At 40.8% G+C, this 20,967-nt stretch overlaps 1 protein-coding gene across 6 annotated transcripts in view; it reads left to right on the top strand.

The window, feature by feature from the left end:
* Positions 1 to 20,967, top strand: part of FAM149B1 (family with sequence similarity 149 member B1) — a gene marked incomplete at both ends in the record, with an annotated part of 59,068 nt that overhangs the window by 12,145 nt on the left and 25,956 nt on the right. For 2 of the 6 annotated variants that reach the window (XM_080694263.1, XM_080694260.1), the window contains 4 exons: positions 1,822 to 1,964; positions 4,186 to 4,302; positions 8,626 to 8,787; positions 12,874 to 13,061. The exons of 1 other annotated variant lie outside the window; for it this stretch is intronic. In XM_080694263.1, coding sequence (XP_080550389.1) covers positions 1,822 to 1,964; positions 4,186 to 4,302; positions 8,626 to 8,787; positions 12,874 to 13,061 — 610 coding nt within the window. The remainder of the gene's footprint in view (positions 1 to 1,821; positions 1,965 to 4,185; positions 4,303 to 8,625; positions 8,788 to 12,873; positions 13,062 to 20,967) is intronic. 3 more of the 6 variants (XM_080694262.1, XM_080694259.1, XM_080694261.1) reach the window with 2 other exon arrangements.

Raw genomic sequence — 20,967 nt, 5'->3', positions numbered from 1 at the left:
TTTATAATAGTTCTTATTGTTAAAAAGAATATAATGATAGTTATAATAACTATAATAGTTAATAGTTGTAAAGAAGCATCAGTCCTCACCTTCTTTCAATATTTGCTTTGTTATATGGATACAATAGTTAACCTTTAGAGATGCTAAGTGTTTGACATAAACTATTGCAGGGTAATATGGGTCTGGGTTCTGGAACTGTTTCTTTGCCATGCTCAATTCACTAATTAATTAGCTTCTCTGCCACTAATATTATTTTGTTTAAAATGTATTAGAGGCTGGGTGTGGTGGTGCACACTTGTAATCCCAGCATTCAGAAGGCTGAGACTGGAGGATCACAGTTCGCAGAGAGCCTCAGCTACTAAGTGAGGCCCTCTGCAACTTAGTGAGACCCTGTCTCAAAATAAAGAATAAAAATAAGATTAGTATATGTAGTTTGGAGGTGGAATGCCCCTGGGTTCTGTTCCCAGTATCGCAAAAAATAAAATAAAAGATAAATATAAAATAGGACCTGACAGTACAGTTTGGAAGTAGAATGCCCCTGGGTCCAATCTCCAGTACCACACACAAAATAATACATAAGATGTTTTGGGGCCAGGCATGGTGGGGCACACCTGTAATCCCAGTACTAGTCAGGAAGATCATGGTTGAGGCCAGTCTTAAGAACACTTTCAGTAACTTACTGAGACCTTGTTTCAAAATAAAAAATAAAAGGGCTGGGCATATAGCCCAGGGATAGAATATTCCTGGGTTCAATCTCCAGTACCACAAAAAAAAAGAAAAGCACTAGCATAGTGGCACACATACCTCTATTCCTTTAGTTTGGGACCAGCCTGGGCAATGTAGTAAGATCTGTTTTCTTAATAATGATAACAACAATAATAAAATTAACAATTGTTAAGTGGTAAAATTATAGGTAATTTTAATTTTTCTTTATACTTTTCTATATTTTATAAAATATTTACAATAAATAGCATATGATAAAAATGATCCTTTTAAAAATAGATATATCTGTAAATTTTCTTAAGTAGAAATAAAAAGGACATCTGCAAATTTCGTGATATCTGAAAACTTTCTAATTTAGCTTTTCAATTAAGTAAACACAATAATATTTCAATTGAACTTTTTTGGCAACTCTGGGGATTAAATCCAGGGGCATTCTACCTCCAAGCTATACACCCAGTTCTACTTTTTATTATTTATTTATTTATTTACTTATTTATTTATTTTGTGGTACTAAGGATTGAACCCAAGGGCATTCTAACTCCAAGCTACACCCCAAGCCCTATTTTTTTTTTCCAGTACTGGGGTCGGAACCCAGGGGCATTCTACCTCCAAGCTATACCCGCAGCCCTATTATTTTATTATTTATTTCAAAACAGAGTCTCACTGAGTTGCAAAGGGCCTCACTAAGTAGCTGAGGCTTTCTGCAAACTTTTTTTTTTTTTTTTTTTGAGATGGAACCCAGGGGCATTTTTTATTCTTTAGATTGAAACAGGGTCTCACTGAGTTGCAAAGAGCTTCACTAAGTAGCTGAGGCTGTCTACAAACCATGATCCTCCTGTCTCAGCCTCCCAAATGCTGGGATTACAAGCGTGCACCACCACACCCAGCTCCAGCCTTATTTTTTATTCTTTATTTTGAAACAGGATATCACTACCTTACCTCACACAGTAGCGGAGGCTGGCTTTCACTGCAATCCTCCTGTATCAGCCTCCCAAGTACTAGGATTACAAATGTGTGCCACCATACCCTGCTCAATCTTTATATTTTTAAGAGAGTTTGAAATTCACCTAAATGTCTGTGGGGAATATTTTCTTTTAGGAACTTGATCAAAATGCTACTGAAAAGGTCCAGGCAATGTTCATAGCCATTGATGAGCTCTTATATGAGCAGAAGCTGAGTGCACAAACAAAAAGTCTACAGGAAGAGTGCCAGCAATGGGCCTCTAGCTTCCCTCACCTCAGGTATGGAGGACTGCCCCTCGCTTATATTCATGGCTAAGACTGAAATTTAAAATAGATTTCCAAAAGAGTTTGTGTTCTGAAATCTTTATGGGCATGACTTTTATGGGCATTGTTTTAATGAATATAATTAAGTCACGTAGAGTAAAGCCTCAGCTTAAGAGAAACTTTGTGTGGAAGTTTCTTAATTTGCATGAGCCAGGTACGGTGGTGCACACCTGTAACCCCAGTACTTGGGGGGCGCTGAGACAGGAGGATCGTGATTTGTGGCCAGCCTCAGCTACTTAGTGAGGCCCTCCACAACTTAGCTAGACCCTGTTTCAAAATGAAGAATGAAAAATAGGGCTAGTGGTGTAACTTGGAGGTAGAATGGTCCAATCTACCTAGGGGAGGTCCAATCCCCAGTACTACCAAAATAAAAAATCATTAAGCTAAGTTCCTTCCTTTCATTCATGTTTTCTTCCTTTGTGTTTTCTTTGTATGTGTGTCTCTGTTTATTTATTTATGTATGTATGTATTTATTTTTTTTTTTTGGTACTAGGGATTGAATCCAGGGGCATTCTACCTATGAGCTACATCCCCAGCCCTATTTTTTAATTCTTTATTTTGAAACAGGGTCTCACTAAATTGTAGAGGGCCTCACTAAGTAGCTGAGGCTGGCCACGAATCTGTGATCCTCTTATCTCAGCCTCCCAAGTACTGGATTACAGGCATGTGCCACATGCCTAGCAAGTGTGTATGTATCTTCATTGGAATTTAGGCATGTACCACCACACCCATTTCAGAGGTGTTCTTTTTATTTTTGTGTGAGGTACAGGGAATTGAACCCAGGGGTATTCTACCTCTGGTAGACATTCCCAGACCTATTTTATTTTTTATTTGGACATAGGGTCTCACTAAATTGTCAAGGACCTCAGTAAATTGCTGAGACTGGCCTTGAATCTGTGATCCTTCCATCTTTCTATCTCAGGCTCCCAAGTACTGGGGTTAAAGGCATTGCCACTATGCCTAGGCTTCAGGAAAGGGGGGAGGGGAGGAGGAAGGAAGGGAGGAAGGAAGGGCAGGAGAGAGAGAAAGAGGTTATGTTTTTTTTGTTTTCTTTTGTTTGTTTTACAATTTAGCCTCCCAAGTACTGGGATTACAGGTACGCGACCCTACGCCTGTCTAAATCATATATTTTTTTCTTTTTTTGCGAATCTGGGGATGGAACCTAGGGGCATTCGACCACCAAGGTACACCCCCTGCCCTATTTTTTATTCTTTATTTTGAAACAGGTTGTGGAGGGCCTCACTAAGTAGCTGAGGCTGTCTGCAAACCGCGATCCTCCAGTCTCAGCCTCCCGAATGCTGGGATTACAAGCGTGCTCCACCACGCCCGGCTTAAACTATATTCTTAAAAATACAGTTCACAATTTTTATTTGGCTGGACCTTCATCCCATTTTTACTGATTTAATACAGATTACTAATAGAGGATAAAAGGCAAAATAAGTGTTGGCTCACTTTCCTTGGGTTTATTTTTTTCTTTCTTTTTTTTCTCTTTGTGGATCTTTTTTTTTTTTTTTATGATACTGGGGTTCCTGGAAACCCTTCTACCTCCGGGCTATACTCCTAGACCTATTTTTATATTTTTATTTGGAAACAAAGTCTCTTAAGCCAGTGAGGCTGGCTTCAAGGCTGGCTTCAAACCAGCGTGATCCTCCTGTCTCTGCCTCCCAAGAGCAGGGATTACAAGCATGCACCACCATGCCCGGCATTTAGATAATCTTTTTAACTACCAGCCATGGCAGGTGTGGTAGCACCCATTTATAATCAGAGTACTTGGGAGGCTGAGACAGAAGGATCACAAGTTTGAGGCCAGCCTCAGCAACTCAGGCCCTTAACAATTTAGTGAGACCCTGTTTCAAAATAATAAGTAAAATAGGACTGAGGGTGTAGCTCAGAGGTAGAATACCTCTGGTTTCAAAGTTTTTATCCCCAGTACCACCAAAAGAAAAACAAAACAAAAACCAAAAAAACAACCCCCTCTGGCTTTCCATCTTCATTCTTTCAAAGAGAGAGACATACCTGTGGTAAGAATTTGAATTTCCCTTCAAGATTTACTTTTTATCAGGCTCAAACTGTATACTTGGAACTCTGTGGCCAGCAAATATGTTCCAAAAGTGCCTAGTATTTGTATGTATGCCAAGTCACAGTGCTTAATTGTCTGTGTTCCTTCATTTTGAAGGATTCTGGGCAGGCAGATCATCACTCCAAGTGAGGGTTTTAGATTATATCCGAGATCCCCTTCTGCTGTTTCCGCTTCACATGAAGCAGTCTTATCTCACGAAAGAGATGCTACTATGTAAGTATTCTGTTATGTACTTATTTCAGTGTCTTGGTATGCAAATATTACAAAATGCTAACTGAACTAAGGGGACTAAGATACTTTTTAGTACTTACTGATATTTATTGAAGCACAGAAAAATCTTAGCTAGGCTTGGTGACATACACTTGTAATCCCAGTAATTGGGAGGCTGAGACAGGATCACAGGTTTGAGACCAGCCTCAGCTACTTAGTGAGGCCCTTTACAACTTAACAAGACCCTGTTTCAAAATAAAGAATAAAAAAAAATAGGCTGGGGTATAGCTCATAGGTAGAATGCCCCTGCGTTCAATCCCCAGTACCGCAAAAATGAAAGAAAGAAAGAAAGAAAGAAAGAAAGAAAGAAAGAAAGAAAGATAGATCTGTAAGGCTGATCATAGTCTTTGTGCACATTAAAATTATTATAAAATATTTGTTTAAAAAGTTAAAACATTTCCTGGAGTTTAAGCATATTCATGCTATTCAAATCTATATATCTGAGCTAGGCATGGTGGAGCAAGCCTGTAATCCCCAGTACTTGGGAGGCTTAGACAGGAGGTTTGCAGGTTCAAGGACAGGTTCAAGGTGAGACTCTCAGCAATGTACCAGGACCCTGTTTCAAAATAAAAATAAAATAAGACTGTGAGTGTAGCTTGGAAGAATACCCCTGCATTCAATCCCTGGTGCCACACATACACACAAAAAAACTATATATCTACTTCTCTCTGCATCTATATCTATAAAAATGCAGGCATTTCCTCCTAGAATAAATGTGTAGATAAAATGGTTTTTTGCCGGGCGTGGTGGCGCACTCTTGTAATCCCCGCGCTTGGGAGGCAGAGACGGGAGGATGGCGCAGGTTCGAAGCCAGCTGCGTGCGCTGGCTTAGGAGACCCTGTTTCCAAATAAAAATGTAAAAAATAGGCCGGGCGTGGTGGCGCACGCTTGTAATCCCCGCGCTTGGGAGGCAGAGACAGGAGGATCGCGCAGGTTCGAAGCCAGCCGCGCGCGCTGGCTTAGGAGACCCTGTTTCCAAATAAAAATGTAAAAATAGGTCTGGGAGTGTAGCCCGGAAGTAGAAGGGCTTCCAGGAACCCCGGTACCACCAAAAAAAAAAAAAAAAAAATGTAAAAAATAGGTCTGGGAGTGTAGCCCGGAGGTAGAAGGGCTTCCAGGAACCCCAGTACCACCAAAAAAAAAAAATGGTTTTTAAAAATATAGGGTCAAATAAGCAAACTAAATATTTCTTCAAAAAATATATTGAAAACTGATGTAAAAATTTTTTTGTGTGAGTTGGGGATGTAGTTCAGTGGTAGAGCATGTATGAGGCCCAAAGGTTCACTGCCCGGCACGACAAAAAAAAAAAAAAAAAAAAAAAATTTACGTAAAAAAGTTCAATGTTAATTATAGCTTAATCTCTTTATAAAGTTAAAGTTCAAAGGAAATTTTTTTGGAACATGGGATTGAGCCCGGGGGCATTCTACCTCTAGATTGATGAGAGTCTGACTTCTTACTGAGGATATCCTCAAACCTGTTAACCTCTAGTCTCAGTCTCCCAGGTACTGGGATTACAGGTGTCCACCACCTTGCCCAGCTCAAAATTTTTTTTTTTTTTTTTTTTTTTTGTGGGTCTGGGGATGGAACCCAGGGGCATTTGCCCTCCAAGCTACAGCCCCTGCCCTATTTTTTATTCTTTATTTTGAAACCGGGTCTCACCGAGTTGCAGAGGGCCTCACTAAGTAGCTGAGGCTGTCCGCGAACCGCGATCCTCCTCCGGTCTCAGCCTCCCGAATGCTGGGATTACAGGTGTGAGCCACCACACTCGGCTTCAGAATAATTTTAACTGGCTAAATCTTTTGAATGTTTCAAACTCTTTAAATAGTGGAAGTATCTGCCAGGCATGGTGATGCACGCTTGTAATCCCCGCACATTCTACTTCTGAGCTATACCTCCAGCCCTATTTTTTATTCTTTATTTTGAAACAGGGTCTCACTGAGTTGCAAAGGGCCTCGCTAAGTAGCTAAGGCTGTTTGGCGAACCGTGTTCCTCCTGTCTCAGCCTCTGGGATTACAAGCATGTACCACCACACCTGGCTTTACTTTACTCCTTTTACATAATTCAAAAGTTTAATAACCTAATGGCTGTCGTGGAACGATTTAGGCTTTAATTTCTCTAACTTAAATTATAATGCTTAGATCTTGTCATTGGAATATGTTTTCCTCATCCATTAGTATAATGTACTTTTTTAACTTATACACCTTTTTTTTTTAACTTATACACCTTTTTTTTAAAACTTATCATTATGTACTTATAAGGTCCGTTTAGAGATTTCATTGAACAAGTCTGAACAGTTAGTTTCTTTTTTTTTTTTTTTTTTTTTTCCAGTACTAAGAATTGAACCCAGGGGCATTCTACCTCTAAGTTATGCCTCTCACCCTATTTTTTGTTCTTTATTTTGAAACAGGGTCTCACTAAGTTGCAAAGAGCCTTGCCTCACTAAGTAGCTGAGGCTGTCCACAAACCTGTGATCCTCCTGTCTCAGCCAGCCTCCCTAGTACTGGAATTCCAAGCCTGTGCCACCACACCCGGCTCAGCTCCTCCTCCTTTTTATTATTTATTTTGAAACAAGGTCTCACAGAGTTGCAAAAGGCCTCACTAAGTAACTGAGGCTGACAGTGAACCCAGATACTACTATCTCAGCCTCCCAAATGCTGAGATTACAAGTGTGTGCCGCCATGCCCAGCAGCTTGTATATACTTAGTTTAAATATCTATCTAAACAAAGAAATAACCTATAGCCGGGCATGTGGTGCATGCTTGTAATCCCAGCACTTGGGAGGCTGAGACAGGAGGATCGCACAGGTTCGAAGCCAGCCTCAGCTACTTAGTGAGGCTCTCAGCAACTTAGTGAGACCCTATTTCCAAATAAAGTATAAAAAAAATAGATCTGGGAGTGTAGCCCAGAGGTAGAAAAGCCCCTGGGTTCCACCCCCAGTACCACAAAAAAAAAAAAAAGAAAAGAACCTACAACATGTAATAAGTTGCTAAGGTGCATGACTATATGCAAAATTATAACCCTAAAAAATTATTTTAAAAAATCAAGAACCCGTACTGGGCGTCCCCGTGCTTGGTAGGCCGAGACAGGAGGATTACACAGGTTCAAAGCCAGCCGTGCTGGCTTAAGAGACCCTGTTTCCAAATTTAAAAAATAAAAGTATAAAAATAGGCCTGGGAGTGTAGCCTGGAGGTAGAACAGTTTCCAGGAACCCCAGTATCACACACACACACCAAAAAAAAAAAAAAAAAATCAAGAACCCAACCGGGGATTGAGCATGTTTATAATCCCAGTACTTGGGAGGCCAAGACAGGAGGATCAAAGAAAGGTTCACAGCCATCCTCAGCTACTTAGTGAGCTTAGTGAGAACTTAGTGAGACCTTGTTTCAAAATGAAGAATAAAAAAAATAAAAATAAGACTGGCCCCAGGCTGCAGCGGCGCATGCTTGTAATCCTAGCATTCGGGAGGCTGAGACCAGAGGATCACAGTTAGCAGACAGCCTCAGCTACTTAGTCCTTTCGCAAGTTACTAAGACCGTGTTTCAAAATAAAGAATAAAAACTAGGGCAGGGGGTAGCCCCTGGGTTCCATTCCCAGACCCGCAAAAAAAAAAAAGAGAGAGAGACAGACAGACAGACACACACACACACACACACACACACACACACTCTGGAGATGTAGCTCAGAGGCAGAATGCACCTGGGTTCCATCCCCAGAACTACCAAAATAAAAATAAAAAATAAAAAGTAAACCCTTGCCTATATGATTAAATGATGTCCACATCCAAAAGAATGAAGTGGTATTCTTACCTCCCTTACTTTACACCATATTAAAATGTTTTTAAATGGTATACAGTGCTTCTACGCAGAATATGTTGTAGCCAGTGTTTAATATTCCTATTCTGAAAAATAATAAAATTTTAGAATAGTTTAAGAAGGCATTCCTATGGTGAGAAAGAAGGGGTTGAGCCCAGCATGGTGGCACACGCTTGTAATCCCAGTACCTGGGAGGCTGAGTCAGGAGGATTGCAGGCTTGCTTACAAGCCTCAGCTTCTTAGTGAGGCCTCCACAATTAGTGAGAACCTGTTTCAAAATGAAAAATAGGGCTAGGATGTAGCTTGAAGGTAGAATGCCGCTGGATTCAATTCCCAGTACTGCAAATTTTTTTTTAAAAAGAGAGGAAGTTTGAGCCAAAAGTCATGTAACTATTGCTTGTGATAAATGTTTATATTGCACATAACTAATATTTGCTTTTTTTTCTAATCCCAGATTTGGCATAAGGGGAAAGAAGGTACATTTTTCATCTTCTTATGTTCATAAAGCATCTTCCATTGCCAAATCCTCTGGGATGTGTGCTATGGAAAGAGAAGATTCTATAATCATCTCAGAAGGAATAATTGAAGAATATCTAGCTTTCGACCACACGGATATGTGAGTATTATTTTGTTTATTTGTTCATTTGTTTTTTGTGGTACTGAGGATTGAACCCAGGGGTATTCTACCTCCGAACTACACCCCAGCCCTATTTTTTATTCTTTCTTTTGAAACAGTTCTCAATGAGTTGCAAAGGGCCTCACTAAGTAGCTGAGGCTATCCATGAACCAAAATCCTCCTGTTTCAGCCTCCCAAATTACAATCGTGGGCCACCATGCCCAGCAAGTATTGTTTATTAACCTTCTTGTTTGCAGTGCTGGGGATTGAACCCAGAGGCATTGTACATCCAAGATACACCCCTAGCCCTATTTTGTTTTCTTTCTTAAGCCAGCGCGGCTGGCTTCGAACCTACGTGATCCTCCTGTCTCCGCCTCCCAAGCGCAGGGATTATAAGCGTGTGCCACCACACCCAGCTTTGTTTTCCTTATTTTTAAAACAAGATCTCACTAAGTTGCAGAGGGCCTAAATAAGTAGCTGAGGCTAGCTGCGAACCGCGATCCTCCTGTCTCAGCCTCCCAAGTACTGGAATGACAAGGGTGTACCACCACATCCAGCTGTTTTTTAACCTTTTTTTTCCCATTGTGTTTTGTGTATTGATATCTATTTGTTCAAAACTATGTCATAAATATTACATATAACTAGATCTAACCAGTTATTTTTTTGTTAGCTCAGGTATCCAGACTTTATGTTCTTATTTATTGCTTCTTTGTGTTATTGTGTCCTTGTATATTTTCTTCCTTCACACATCATTTGCTTCTTCCTGATTTCAAAGACTGTTTACTTTATATAGGCCTGTGGTACACAGGGTTAGACCCAGCGCATTGCATGTGCAGGTGTGTTCGCTTTTGGTCACTGGGACCAGAATGCCTGTTGACAACAACCTCTACATGAGGAAAGATTTATTTTGGTCACCATGTCAGAGGTTTCAGCTTGCTCTCAGCCTGAGGTGAGGCAGGACATAATGGGAGAAGGGCACGGCAAAGGGAAGCTACTCAACTCATGGCAGCTGGGAAGGGGCTGAGGGGAGGGAGGACACAATACAGTCCCCTGCAGCACACCCATGACCTCCCTCCCACAACCATGCCCCGCCTGGCTAGTGACCACCACCTTTGGATAGTATCAATGGATTCTACTGACCAGTAAGCGCTGCATGATCCCATCACTTCCCAAAAGCCTCACTTCTGAGCACTGCTGCACTGAGGACCAAGCCTTCAGCACAGGAAACTTTGGGGCCACTCCAGATCCAAACTCTGACACTAGGCTAGTGCTCTGCCACTGAGCACACCCCAGCCCTTTTTTTTATCTTTAGGACAGTATCTTATTACATTGCCCAGGTTGGCCTCAGACTTGCGATGCTCCTGCCTTAGCCTCCCAAAATGGCATTACAGGTTTATGCCACCATCCCTGGCAGATAAGAGATTTGGGTTTGGGGGGGGGTTGTTTTTTTTTTGTGGTATTGGGGTTCCTGGAAGCCCTTCTACCTCCAGTCTACACTCCCAGACCTATTTTTTATACTTTTTTTTTTTTTTTTTTTTTTTTTTTTTTTGGAAACAGGGTCTCTTAAGCCAGCGCGGCTGGCTTCAAACCTGCACGATCCTCCTGTCTCCGCCTCCCAAGCGCGGGGATTACAAGCGTGCGCCACCACGCCCGGCATGAGATTTGGGGTTTAAATCATGGTGTTTTTTTTTCCTCCACATAATTTGATTATTCCCTTTACAAATTATCATTAGTGGGAACTCAGACACTTTTACAAAGAGCAGTTGAAAAGGTGTGAAGTTCATTTATATAAATTATGTTTGGGAAAGGTATATAAAGTATGTATAATAAGCTGGGCATGGTAGCACACACTTTTAATCCCAGTACTTGGGAGGCTGAGAAAGGAGGTTCACAGTTTCACCACCAGCCTCAGCAATCTCGTGAGGCCCTCTGCAACTTAGTGAGAACCTGTTTCAAAATAAAACATAAGATAATAGGGCTGGAGGTGTAACTCTGAGGTAGAATGCCCTTGAATTCAATCCTCAGTACCATAAAAAAAAAATGCTATTTATGTCTAAAACCATAATACAAAACCTATAAGTTATGTAAGAATTATTAAATGACTACATATGATTAAATATCTCCATTGGGGAAAAAAACTCATGAAATCAAAAAACAAATGACAAACTGGGCCAATTTTTTTTTTTTTTTTTGCATTACTGGAGGTGGAACCTAGGTACATTCTACCTCCAAGCTACACCTTCAATCCTGTTTTTTATTCTTTATTTTGAAACAGGGTCTCACTGAGTTGCAAAGTAGCCGAGGCTGTCTGCGAACCATGATCCTCCTATCTCAGCCTCCCAAATGCTAGGATTATGAGCATGCATCACTATACTTAGCAGGCCAGAAATATTTGTTATTCATTTATAGACAAAAGATAATCTTCTTAATATGAACATTAATGAAAAAGAGACTAAGGACCAAACAAAAGGCACGAAATATAAGTTCATATGAAAACAGATTTTATTTATTTATGTAATTATTTATTTTTGTGGTACTGGAGATTGAACTCAAAGTATTTTACCTGCAAGCTACACCCCCAGATTACTTGGGATTACAAGCGTGCACCACCAACCTGGCTGCCTCCCCTCTTTTTTTGCAGTACTAGAGATTGAACCCAGGGGCATTCTACCTCTGAGCTACACCCCCAGCCCTATTTTTTATTCTTTATTTTGAAACAAGATCTCACTAAGTTGTGGAAGGTCTCACAAAATTGTGTGTGTGTGTGTGTGTGTGTGTGTGTGTGTGTGTGTGTGTGTGTTACTAGAGATTGAACCCAGGGCATTTTAACTCTGAAATACACTCCCTTTTTTTTAATTATTTTTCTTTTTTTCTTGCAGTACTGAGGATTCAACCCAGGGGCATTCTACCTTTGAGCTACACCCCCAGCCCTATTTTTTTTTTTTAATTTGAAACAGGGTCTCACTGAGTTGCAAAGGGCCTCACTAAGTAGAAGCTGAGGCTGTCCTCAAACCGTGATCCTCAGCCTCCAGTCCCAGCCTCCTAAATGCTGGGATTACAAGCGTGCATCACCACACCCAGTCCCCCAACCCTAATTTATTTTTTAGTTCAAAACAGGGTCTCAGCTTGGTGTGGTGACACATGCCTGCAAAAAATAAGCCAGGCATGGTTGCATATACCTGAAATTCCAGTACTTGGGGGGCTGAGACAGGAGGGTCACAAGTTCAAGGACAGCCTCACCAAGTAGTTTGAGACTCTAATCAACACAGCAAGACCCTATTTCAAAATAAAAGTAAGGCTGGGGATGTAGAGGTAGAATGCCCCTGGGTTTAATCTCCAGTACAGTGGGTGGGTGGGTGGGTGGATGGATGGATGGATGGATGGATGGATGGATGGATGGATGGATGGATGAACGAATGGACGGACAGACAGGCAGGGAGCTTAGAGTGTAGCACAGAGGTATAATGTTCTCACCCAGGCATGGTGGCACGTGCTTGTAATCCCAGTATTTGGGAGGCTAAGACAGGAGGATGGCAAGTTCATGGCCAGCTTCAGCTACTAGTGAGACTCTCCACAACTTAGTGAGACCTTGTTTCAAAATAAAGAATAAAAAGTAGGGCTGGAGGTGTAGCTCAGAGGTAGAATGCCCCTGGGTTCAATCTCTACTGCAAAAAAAAGGGGAGGCAGCCAAGTTGGTGGCTCACGCTTGTAATCCCAGCATTTGGGAGGCTGAGACAGGAGGATCATGGTTTGCAGACAGCCTCAGCTACTAGTAAGGCCCTTTGTAACTCATTGAGACCATTTCAAAGTACGGAATAGAAAATAGGCCTGGGGGTATTACTCAGAGGTAGAACCCCTCTGGGTCCCACTCCCAGTACTGCAAAAAAAAAGGGGGGAGGGGGGAATGCATTCTCCTCTGCAGAGAACTTTAGTTTATGAGTTAGCTTAATACACATGCTACATATGCTGGACAGGAGGAAGGTGAGACAAAGGTCACCAGTCATATTTCTAAAAAGCACCAAAGGATAGTGATGGACACTCACTGAAGAATAATCATCCAGTCTTTCTATCTTGCTTCTGTTCCAGGGAAGAAGGATTGCATGAAAAGAAATCAGAAGTAGCTACAGAGAAACTGAAATTAGGGTACCCTCCCATTGCTCCATTTTACTGCATGAAAGAGGATGTCCTTGCTTATGTGTTTGACAACGTGTGGAGCAAGGTTGTGGACTGTTTGGAACATTTGACACGGAGTCACTGGGAGGGATTTGCTTCTGGTAAGAATCTTAATGAAAACAATGTTAAAAATAATTATTTATGATTTTCAAACCCTAGCCAGTATATTAGATTATATACTTTATTAGTACAAAAGGAAGGTGTGAAGATAGGAAAAAACACTTTTTTACTCTTATTTTTTGTATGTGTATGTGGTACTGGGAAATGAACTCAGGGGCATTATAAGCTACAACCCTACCCCTTTTTAATTTTCATTTTGAAACAGGGTCTCACTAGGTTGCTGAGTCTCACTACTTGCTGAGGCTATACTTGAACTTGTGATCCTCCTGTCTCAGCCTTTCAAGTACTGGAATTACAGCCACCATGCCCAGCTCCACAACACTTCTGACAGTAGATTTCTCCCTGCCCCCACCAGATTCTCCAGCAGACACCACCTGGGTGTCCCATGATTGAGTTAAATCCTGACACTGTCTACACAGAGATAACATTACATTCCACAGGTTAAGGGGCTAAGTCCCATAGACTGCCCCACTTCAGATGACCATTGTATATCTCAGGCAGTGACCTATGCTTCAGATCAACTAACTATAAATCAGGACTCCTGTGCTGGCCCCACTCAAGTTTGACTGATTTGCTAGACTGGTTCACTTCACAAAACTCAGGAAAATATTTACTTATGCTTACTGGTTTATTATACAGAATATTACAGAGGATAGAGATGAATAGCCAGATGAAGAGATATGCAAGGCCAAGGGTAGAAGAAGGATACAGAGCATCCATGCTCTCTCTGGACATAACACCCTCCAGGAACCTCCACATGTTCAGCAATTGGAAGCTGAATGAGTCTTTTGGGGATTTTTTGGATGCTTCCTTACATAGCCGTGACTGATTAAATCATTAACACCTTTAGCCCCTCTCCCCCCACAGCGGCCAAAGGAATAGGTTAAAGCTGTAAGCTTTGAACTTTCTAATCATATGTTTGGTTCCCCCTAGCACCCTCATCCTGAGACTATCCAGTATCCTCCAACCACCAGTCATCTCATTAGCATACAAAAAGACATGTACATTTTAGAGATTCCAAGGGTGCCATCAACTACAGCAGAGACAAAATATATATGTATTATTCTGTCAAAATACCAGTGTGTGTCTGATTCATGCCTGCATTTCCCACAGAAATAAACAAGTATTTAGAAAATTCTTGAGAATGGGTGGGTGAATAACAAGGCTTTGAGCCAGGCATGGTGGCACACACTTATAATTCCAGTACTTGGGAGGCTGGGACAAGAGGAAGGTGGGTTCACGGACAGCCTCAGCTACTTAGTGAGGCTCTCTGCAACTCAGGGACACCTTGTTTCTTTTTTTTTTTTTGGTGGTACTGGGGTTCCTGGAAATCCTTTTACCTCTGGGCTACACTCCCAGACCTATTTTTTATATATTTTTTTATTTGGAAACAGGGTCTCTTAAGCCAGCATGGCTGGCTTCAAACCTGCGTGGTGATCCTCCTGTCTCCACCTCCCAAGCGCGGGGATTACAAGCGTGCGCCACCATGCCCGGTGGAGACCCTGTTTCAAAATAAAGAATTAAGAATATAGGGCTGGGGGTGTAGCTCGGAGGTAGAATGCCCCTGGGTTCCATCTCCAGTACCGCCAAACAAATAAATAAATAACAAGGCCTAGTCTATAATGATCAGACACAAGTTATATTTTCTCCTTGAGTATAATCATTTGTAAGGAAAAACCATGTGCAAGTAGCATATACTTTTTCAAATTGCTATACTGAAGAGTAATTGATATACAGTAAACTATACACACTTAACATATACAATATGAGCCAGGTGTGGTAGCACATACCTGTAATCCCGGGACTTGGAAGGCTGAGAAAGGAGGACCACAGGTTCAAGGACAGCCTCAGGAAGTAATGAGACTCATTAACTTAGCAAGACCCTGTTTCAAAATTTGTTTTTAATAAAATAAAATAAGGCTGGGGCAGGGTATAGGTTGGAGATAGACTACCTCTAGGTTAAATTCCCAGCCCCAAAGGTAAAGAAAACTAATAAAAAATGTCCAATTTGATAAATTTTATCCTTTTTTATAAACCCATGAAACTATCACCACAGTCAATACAGTGAACATATCCATCGTCCCCAAAGCTCAAGCCCTCTGTCATTTCTCCCTCCTGCTGTTACCTGACACCCTCACTCACACACATACTTGATCCCAAGAGATCCTTATGCTGAGTGAAAGCAGCCAAACAAAAATAGTGATCTGCTTTCTGTCACTATAATTTGTATTTTGTGTGTTCCTATGAATGGAATAATTTGGTATGTACTATTTTTCAATGGCATTTCACACAGGATAATGATTTGAGGTTCATGTGTTTCACTGTTTGTATCGGTAGTTTATTTCTTTTATGCTGAGTAGTCAGTCTCTCATTGTGTCACAGGTTGTTACCCACTCATCTGCTGATGGACATTCAGATTCCTTTTGCTTTGGGCTATCCCATGTAAAGTTGTTATGAACGGTAGTATACAAGAACTTTGGGGGCACACTTCTCTGTTTCTCTTGAGTAAATTCCTAGTTGTGGAATGGCTGGTTTATAGGCTCACATACATATTTAACTTAAGAATTATTTATATATGTTTTCTATGGCTCGATAAATTATCATAAAATTAACAGCTATCACAACATATTTTTCTTACACATTTGCAAGTTGGAAGTCCTGAAACAGCTTAGCTCATCCTCTTCTTAGGGTTCCACAAAACTATGATCAAGGTATTGACCAGAGCTGGGTTTCTGTGTGGAAACTCAGCTAGGAAAGGAGCCATTCATCTGTATGTTCTCAAAAGTATACAGATCCTTGAGCCTGTGCTATTTATGGCAGTGTTATTCTTCAAAGCCAGCAAGGCCAGCCAGTCAAATAAGAAGTAAAGGAAATAATTCTTTTGCAATAGCAAATGAAAAAATACTGGTGAATAAATTTAACCAAGGAAGTGCAAGAGTTCCACTGAAAACTACAAGACACTGTAGAAAGAAATTAGAAAACCTAAAGACATGGAAAGATATGGACTAAAAGATGTAACATGTTAAGATGTTAATATTACCCCAAAAGATCCACAGATTCAGTGCAATGGGCTCAGGATGTGGCTCAGCAGTAGAGCACAAATAAACAAAGCCTGCTTGTAATTCTAGTACTTGAGAGGCTGAGACAGGAGGATCATAGTTTGAGGACAGCCTCAGCTACATAGTGAGGCCCTTTGCAACTCAATGAGACCCTGTCTCAAAATAAAGAGTAAAAAATCAGCCAGGCGTGGTGGCGCACGCTTGTAATCCCTGCGCTTGGGAGGCGGAGACAGGAGGATCACGGTTTGCGAATAGCCTCAGCTGCTTAGGCTCTCTGTAACTTCAGTGAGACCCGGTTTCAAAATAAAGAATAAAAAATAGGGCAGGGGGTGTAGCTCAGAAGTCGAATGCCCCTGGCTTCCATCCCCAGACCCACAAAATAAAATAAATAAAAATAGACAAATAGTTGGGCATGGTGTTGCACACCTGTAATCTCTGTACTTGGAGGCTGAGACAGGAGGATCACAGATTTGAGGACAGCCTGAGCAAATAGTGAGATTCTCATCAACCTAGTGAGACCCTGATTCCAAAGAAGAAATAAAATCAGGCTGGGGTATAGCTCAAAGGTAGAATGCTACTGGGCGTGGTGGCACAGGCTTGTAATCCCCGCACTTGGGAGGCTGAGACAGGAGGATTGCACAGGTTCAAAGCCAGCCTCAGCTACTTAGTGAGGCTCTCAGCAACTTAGTGAGACCCTGTTTCCAAATAAAATATAAAATAGGTCTTGGAGTATAGCCTGGAGGTAGAAAGCCTGTGGGTTCTACCCCCAGTACCATACACACCAAAAAAAAAAGGTAGAATGCTTCTGGGTTCAATCCCCAGTACCATAAAAAAAAATTTTTTAATTAAAATGGGCAAATAATTTGAATAAATAGTTCTCCAAGGAAGATATAATAAATGGCCAATAAGCACATGAAAAGATGTTTTACATTATAGGTCATTAGAAGAATGCAAATCAAAACAATATGTGATACTACTTTATGCCCACTGGGATAGATGGGCATATATTTTTTAACTTATATTTTATGTATATATAAAACTTCTTTTATATGTATTATATAAAATTTTATTTCTTTTTCTTTTATGATACTAGAGATTAAACTCGATGGTATTCTACCTCTAAGCTACACCACTAGCCAGATTTTATTTTTTATTTTGAAACAGGATCATACTTAGTTGCTGAGGGCCTCATTAAGTTGTAGAGGCTGACCTTGAACCTACAGTCCTCTTGTCTCAGCGTCCCAGATACTGAGATTACAGGCATACACCACCATACCCAGGTAAAATTTTATTTTTTAGAATATTAGTGAAGATTGGCAGAAATTGGAACCCTCCTACCTGGCTGGTAGGAATGTAATATGGTACAGCCACTGTGGAAACTTTGGCAGTTTCTCAAAATGTTGAACATAAAATTAGCCTGGCAGTTGTGGTGGCACTCTCCTGTAACACCATACGTGGAAGGCTGAGACAGGAAGATTGCGGGTTCAAGGCCAGTGCCTTGTAACCTTGCAAGACCTTGTTTCAAAATAAAAAGTAAGCCGAGTGTGGTGGCGCACGCTTGTAATCCCCTCACTTGGGAGGCTGAGACAGGAGGATTGCACGGGTTCGAAGCCAGCCTCAGCTACTTAGTGAGGCTTTCAGCAACTTAGACCCTGTTTCCAAATAAAATATAAAAAAAACCCCGGAGGTAGAAAGCCTCTGGGTTCCACCCCTAGTACCACAAAAAAAATTAAAAATAAAAATAAAATAAAATAATAAAAAGTAAAATAGAACTAGGGTTATAGTTCAGAGATAGGACGTTCCTGGATTCAATCTCTAGTATCACACACACTTAAAAGTTACACTTGAAATTACTATATCACCCCCAAATTCTACTCCTAAGATATATAACCAAAAGAACTCTAAAGATGTCCTCACAGAAGCTTATACATGAATGTTCATAGCAATATAATTCAAAGTAGCCAAAAGGTGGAAAGAACTCAAATGTCCATCAGTGCCGGGCGTGGTGTCGCATGCTTGTAATTCCCGCGCTTGTGAGGCTGAGACAGGAGGATCACACAGGTTCGATGTCAGCCTCAGCTACTTAGTGAGGCTCTCAGCAACTTAGTGAGACCCTGTTTCCAAATAAAATAGAAAATAGGTCTGGGAATATAGCCCGGAGGTAGAAAGCCTCTGGGTTCCACCCCAGTACCATAAAAAAAAAAAAAATCAAATGTCCATCAACTACTGAATAGATAAACAAAATATCGTCTGTCTATATGTTATGTACTGGAGTGTTAACCCCCTAAAATAAATATGTTGTAGCCCAGACTTGTAATCCCAGTACTTGAGAGGCTGAGACAGGAGGATCACGGTTTCGAGAACAGCCTCAGCTACTTAGTGAAGCCCTTTGCAATTCAGTGAAACCCTGTTTCAAAATAAAGAATAACCATTTACTATAACCTCTAAACCAATAAAATACCTAGGAATAAACCTAACCAAAGATTTAAAAGACCTCTACAGAGAAAACTACAAAACATTAAAGAAAGAAATTGAAGAAGACCTTCGAAGATGGAAAGATCTCCCTTGCTCATGGATAGGCAGAATAAATATCATCAAAATGGCCATTCTGCCAAAAGTGATCTATAGATTCAATGCAATCCCCATTAAAATACCAGCATTTCTCATAGACATGGAAAAATCAGTTATGAATTTTGTACGGAGAAAGAAAAGACCCAGAATAGCCAAAACAGTTCTCAGCAACAAGAACCAGGCAGGAGGCATCACAATTCCAGACTTCAAAGTATACTATTGAGCAATAGTAGTAAAAACAGCATGGTACTGGCACAACAATAGGCAGACTGACCAGTGGAACAGAAGATACAGAAACAATCCCATATATCTATAGTCAATTGATCTTTGACAAAGGGGCCAAACTCATACACTGGAGAAAAGACAGCCTTTTCAACAAATGGTGCTGGGAGAACTGGCTATCCATTTGTAGAAAGTTGGATCTGAATCCTTACTTCTCACCATGCACAGGAATCAACACAAGATGGATCAAAGACTTAGAAATTAGACCAGAGACTGAAGTTATTAGAGAAAGGCATAGGATCTACACTCCAACAGATAGGCACAGGCAGTAACTTTCTCAATAAGACTTCCAAAGCACAGGAAATTAAAGCAAGAATTAATAAGTCGAATCTCTTCAGACTAAAAAGTTTCTTCTCATCAAAGGAAACCATCAAAAACCTAAAGAGGAAGCCTACAGACTGGGAGAAGATCTTTACCAGCCACCACTCTGATAGGGGACTAATATCCAGAATATACAAAGAGCTCAAAAGACTCTACACTAGCAAAACAAACAACCCAATCAAGAAATGGGCAACTGAACTGAATAGACACTTCACAAAAGAAGAGACACAAATGGCCAACAGATACATGAAATGATATTCAACATCACTGGCCATCAGGGAAATGCAAATCAGAACTACACCAAGATGCCATCTAACCCCAATCAGAGTAGCAAGCATAAAGAAATCAAACAACAATTGCTGGCAAGGGTGTGGGGAAAGAGGAACTCTTTTACATTGTTGGTGGGAGTGCAAAGTAGTTCAGCCACTATGGAGATCAGTATGGAGATTCCTTAAAAAACTGGGAGTAGAGCCACCATTTGATCTGGCTATAGCACTCCTGGGTATCTTTCCAAAGGGGTTGAAATCAGAGAACTACATTAACATATGCATACCCATGTTCATAGCAGCACAGTTTGTAATCGCCAAAATATGGAACCAACCTAGGTCTCCATCAACAGATGAATGGATTATAAAATTATGGGAAATACACACAATGGAATTCTATTCAGCTGTAAAGAAGAATAAAATTAATAGCATTTGCAAGAAGATGAAAGGAACTGGAGAACATTATGTTAAGTGAGATTAGTTAAGCACAGAAAGAGAAGGGACATATGTTTTCTCTAATATGCCCAAGCTAGGGAGTAGTGGTAATACCAGAGAGACTCCAGATGATGGAGGGGAAATCTCAGCAAAGCTTGAATGGAAGGAGAGGGGAGGAAGAAAGCTGAGGTTGTTCAATGGAGGAGTTACATATGAATATGTGAATAGTATAAATGTAGCATGGTTAACCTGGACCCTCTTTATTGGGAGGGGGGAAGAGAAATGGGGGGGGTTAGGCACAAAGCACAATCTAAATGTATACCATTTTCAATATGTTCCACGTATAAATATAAAAAACAAATCATTAAAAAATCACAAAAAAACCAACAAAATAAAGAATAAAAAATAGGGCTGGAGGTGTAGCTCAGATGTAGAATGCCTCTGGGTTCCAGCCCCAGTACGACAAAAAAATAAAAACTAAAACATTAAAACATTCTTCCAGCCTGAAGAATGTCCTTTAGCATTCTTTGTATGTGGGTCTGCTTGTGATTCTTTTTTTTTTTTTTCTTTTTTTTTTTTTCTTTCCGTACTGGGGATGAAGCCCAGGGGCATTCTGCCTCTGAGCTACACCCCAACCCTATTTTTTTTTCTTTATTTTGTAACACGGTCTCACTGAATTGCAAAGGGCCTCACTAAGTAGTTGCTGAGGCTGTCCACGAACCGCGATCCTCCTGTCTCGGCCTCCCAAATGCTGGAATTACAAGTGTGCACCACCATGCCTGGCTTGTGATTCTTCTGTAGATCAAATTTTTTTTTATTTTGCTTTCATTTTTGCAAGATAACTTTATGAATTGTACATCAGCCATTTGTCTCCTAGTACTTTAAAGTCGTTGCCCATTGTCTTGGTTGCATTAGTTTTTGGAGGGGTACTAGGGATTGAACCCAGAGGCATT

The sequence above is a fragment of the Muscardinus avellanarius genome, assembly GCF_963383645.1.
Source record: "Muscardinus avellanarius genome assembly, chromosome: 4".
Taxonomy (NCBI): domain Eukaryota; kingdom Metazoa; phylum Chordata; class Mammalia; order Rodentia; family Gliridae; genus Muscardinus; species Muscardinus avellanarius.
This window is presented reverse-complemented; position numbering and strand designations above follow the sequence as displayed.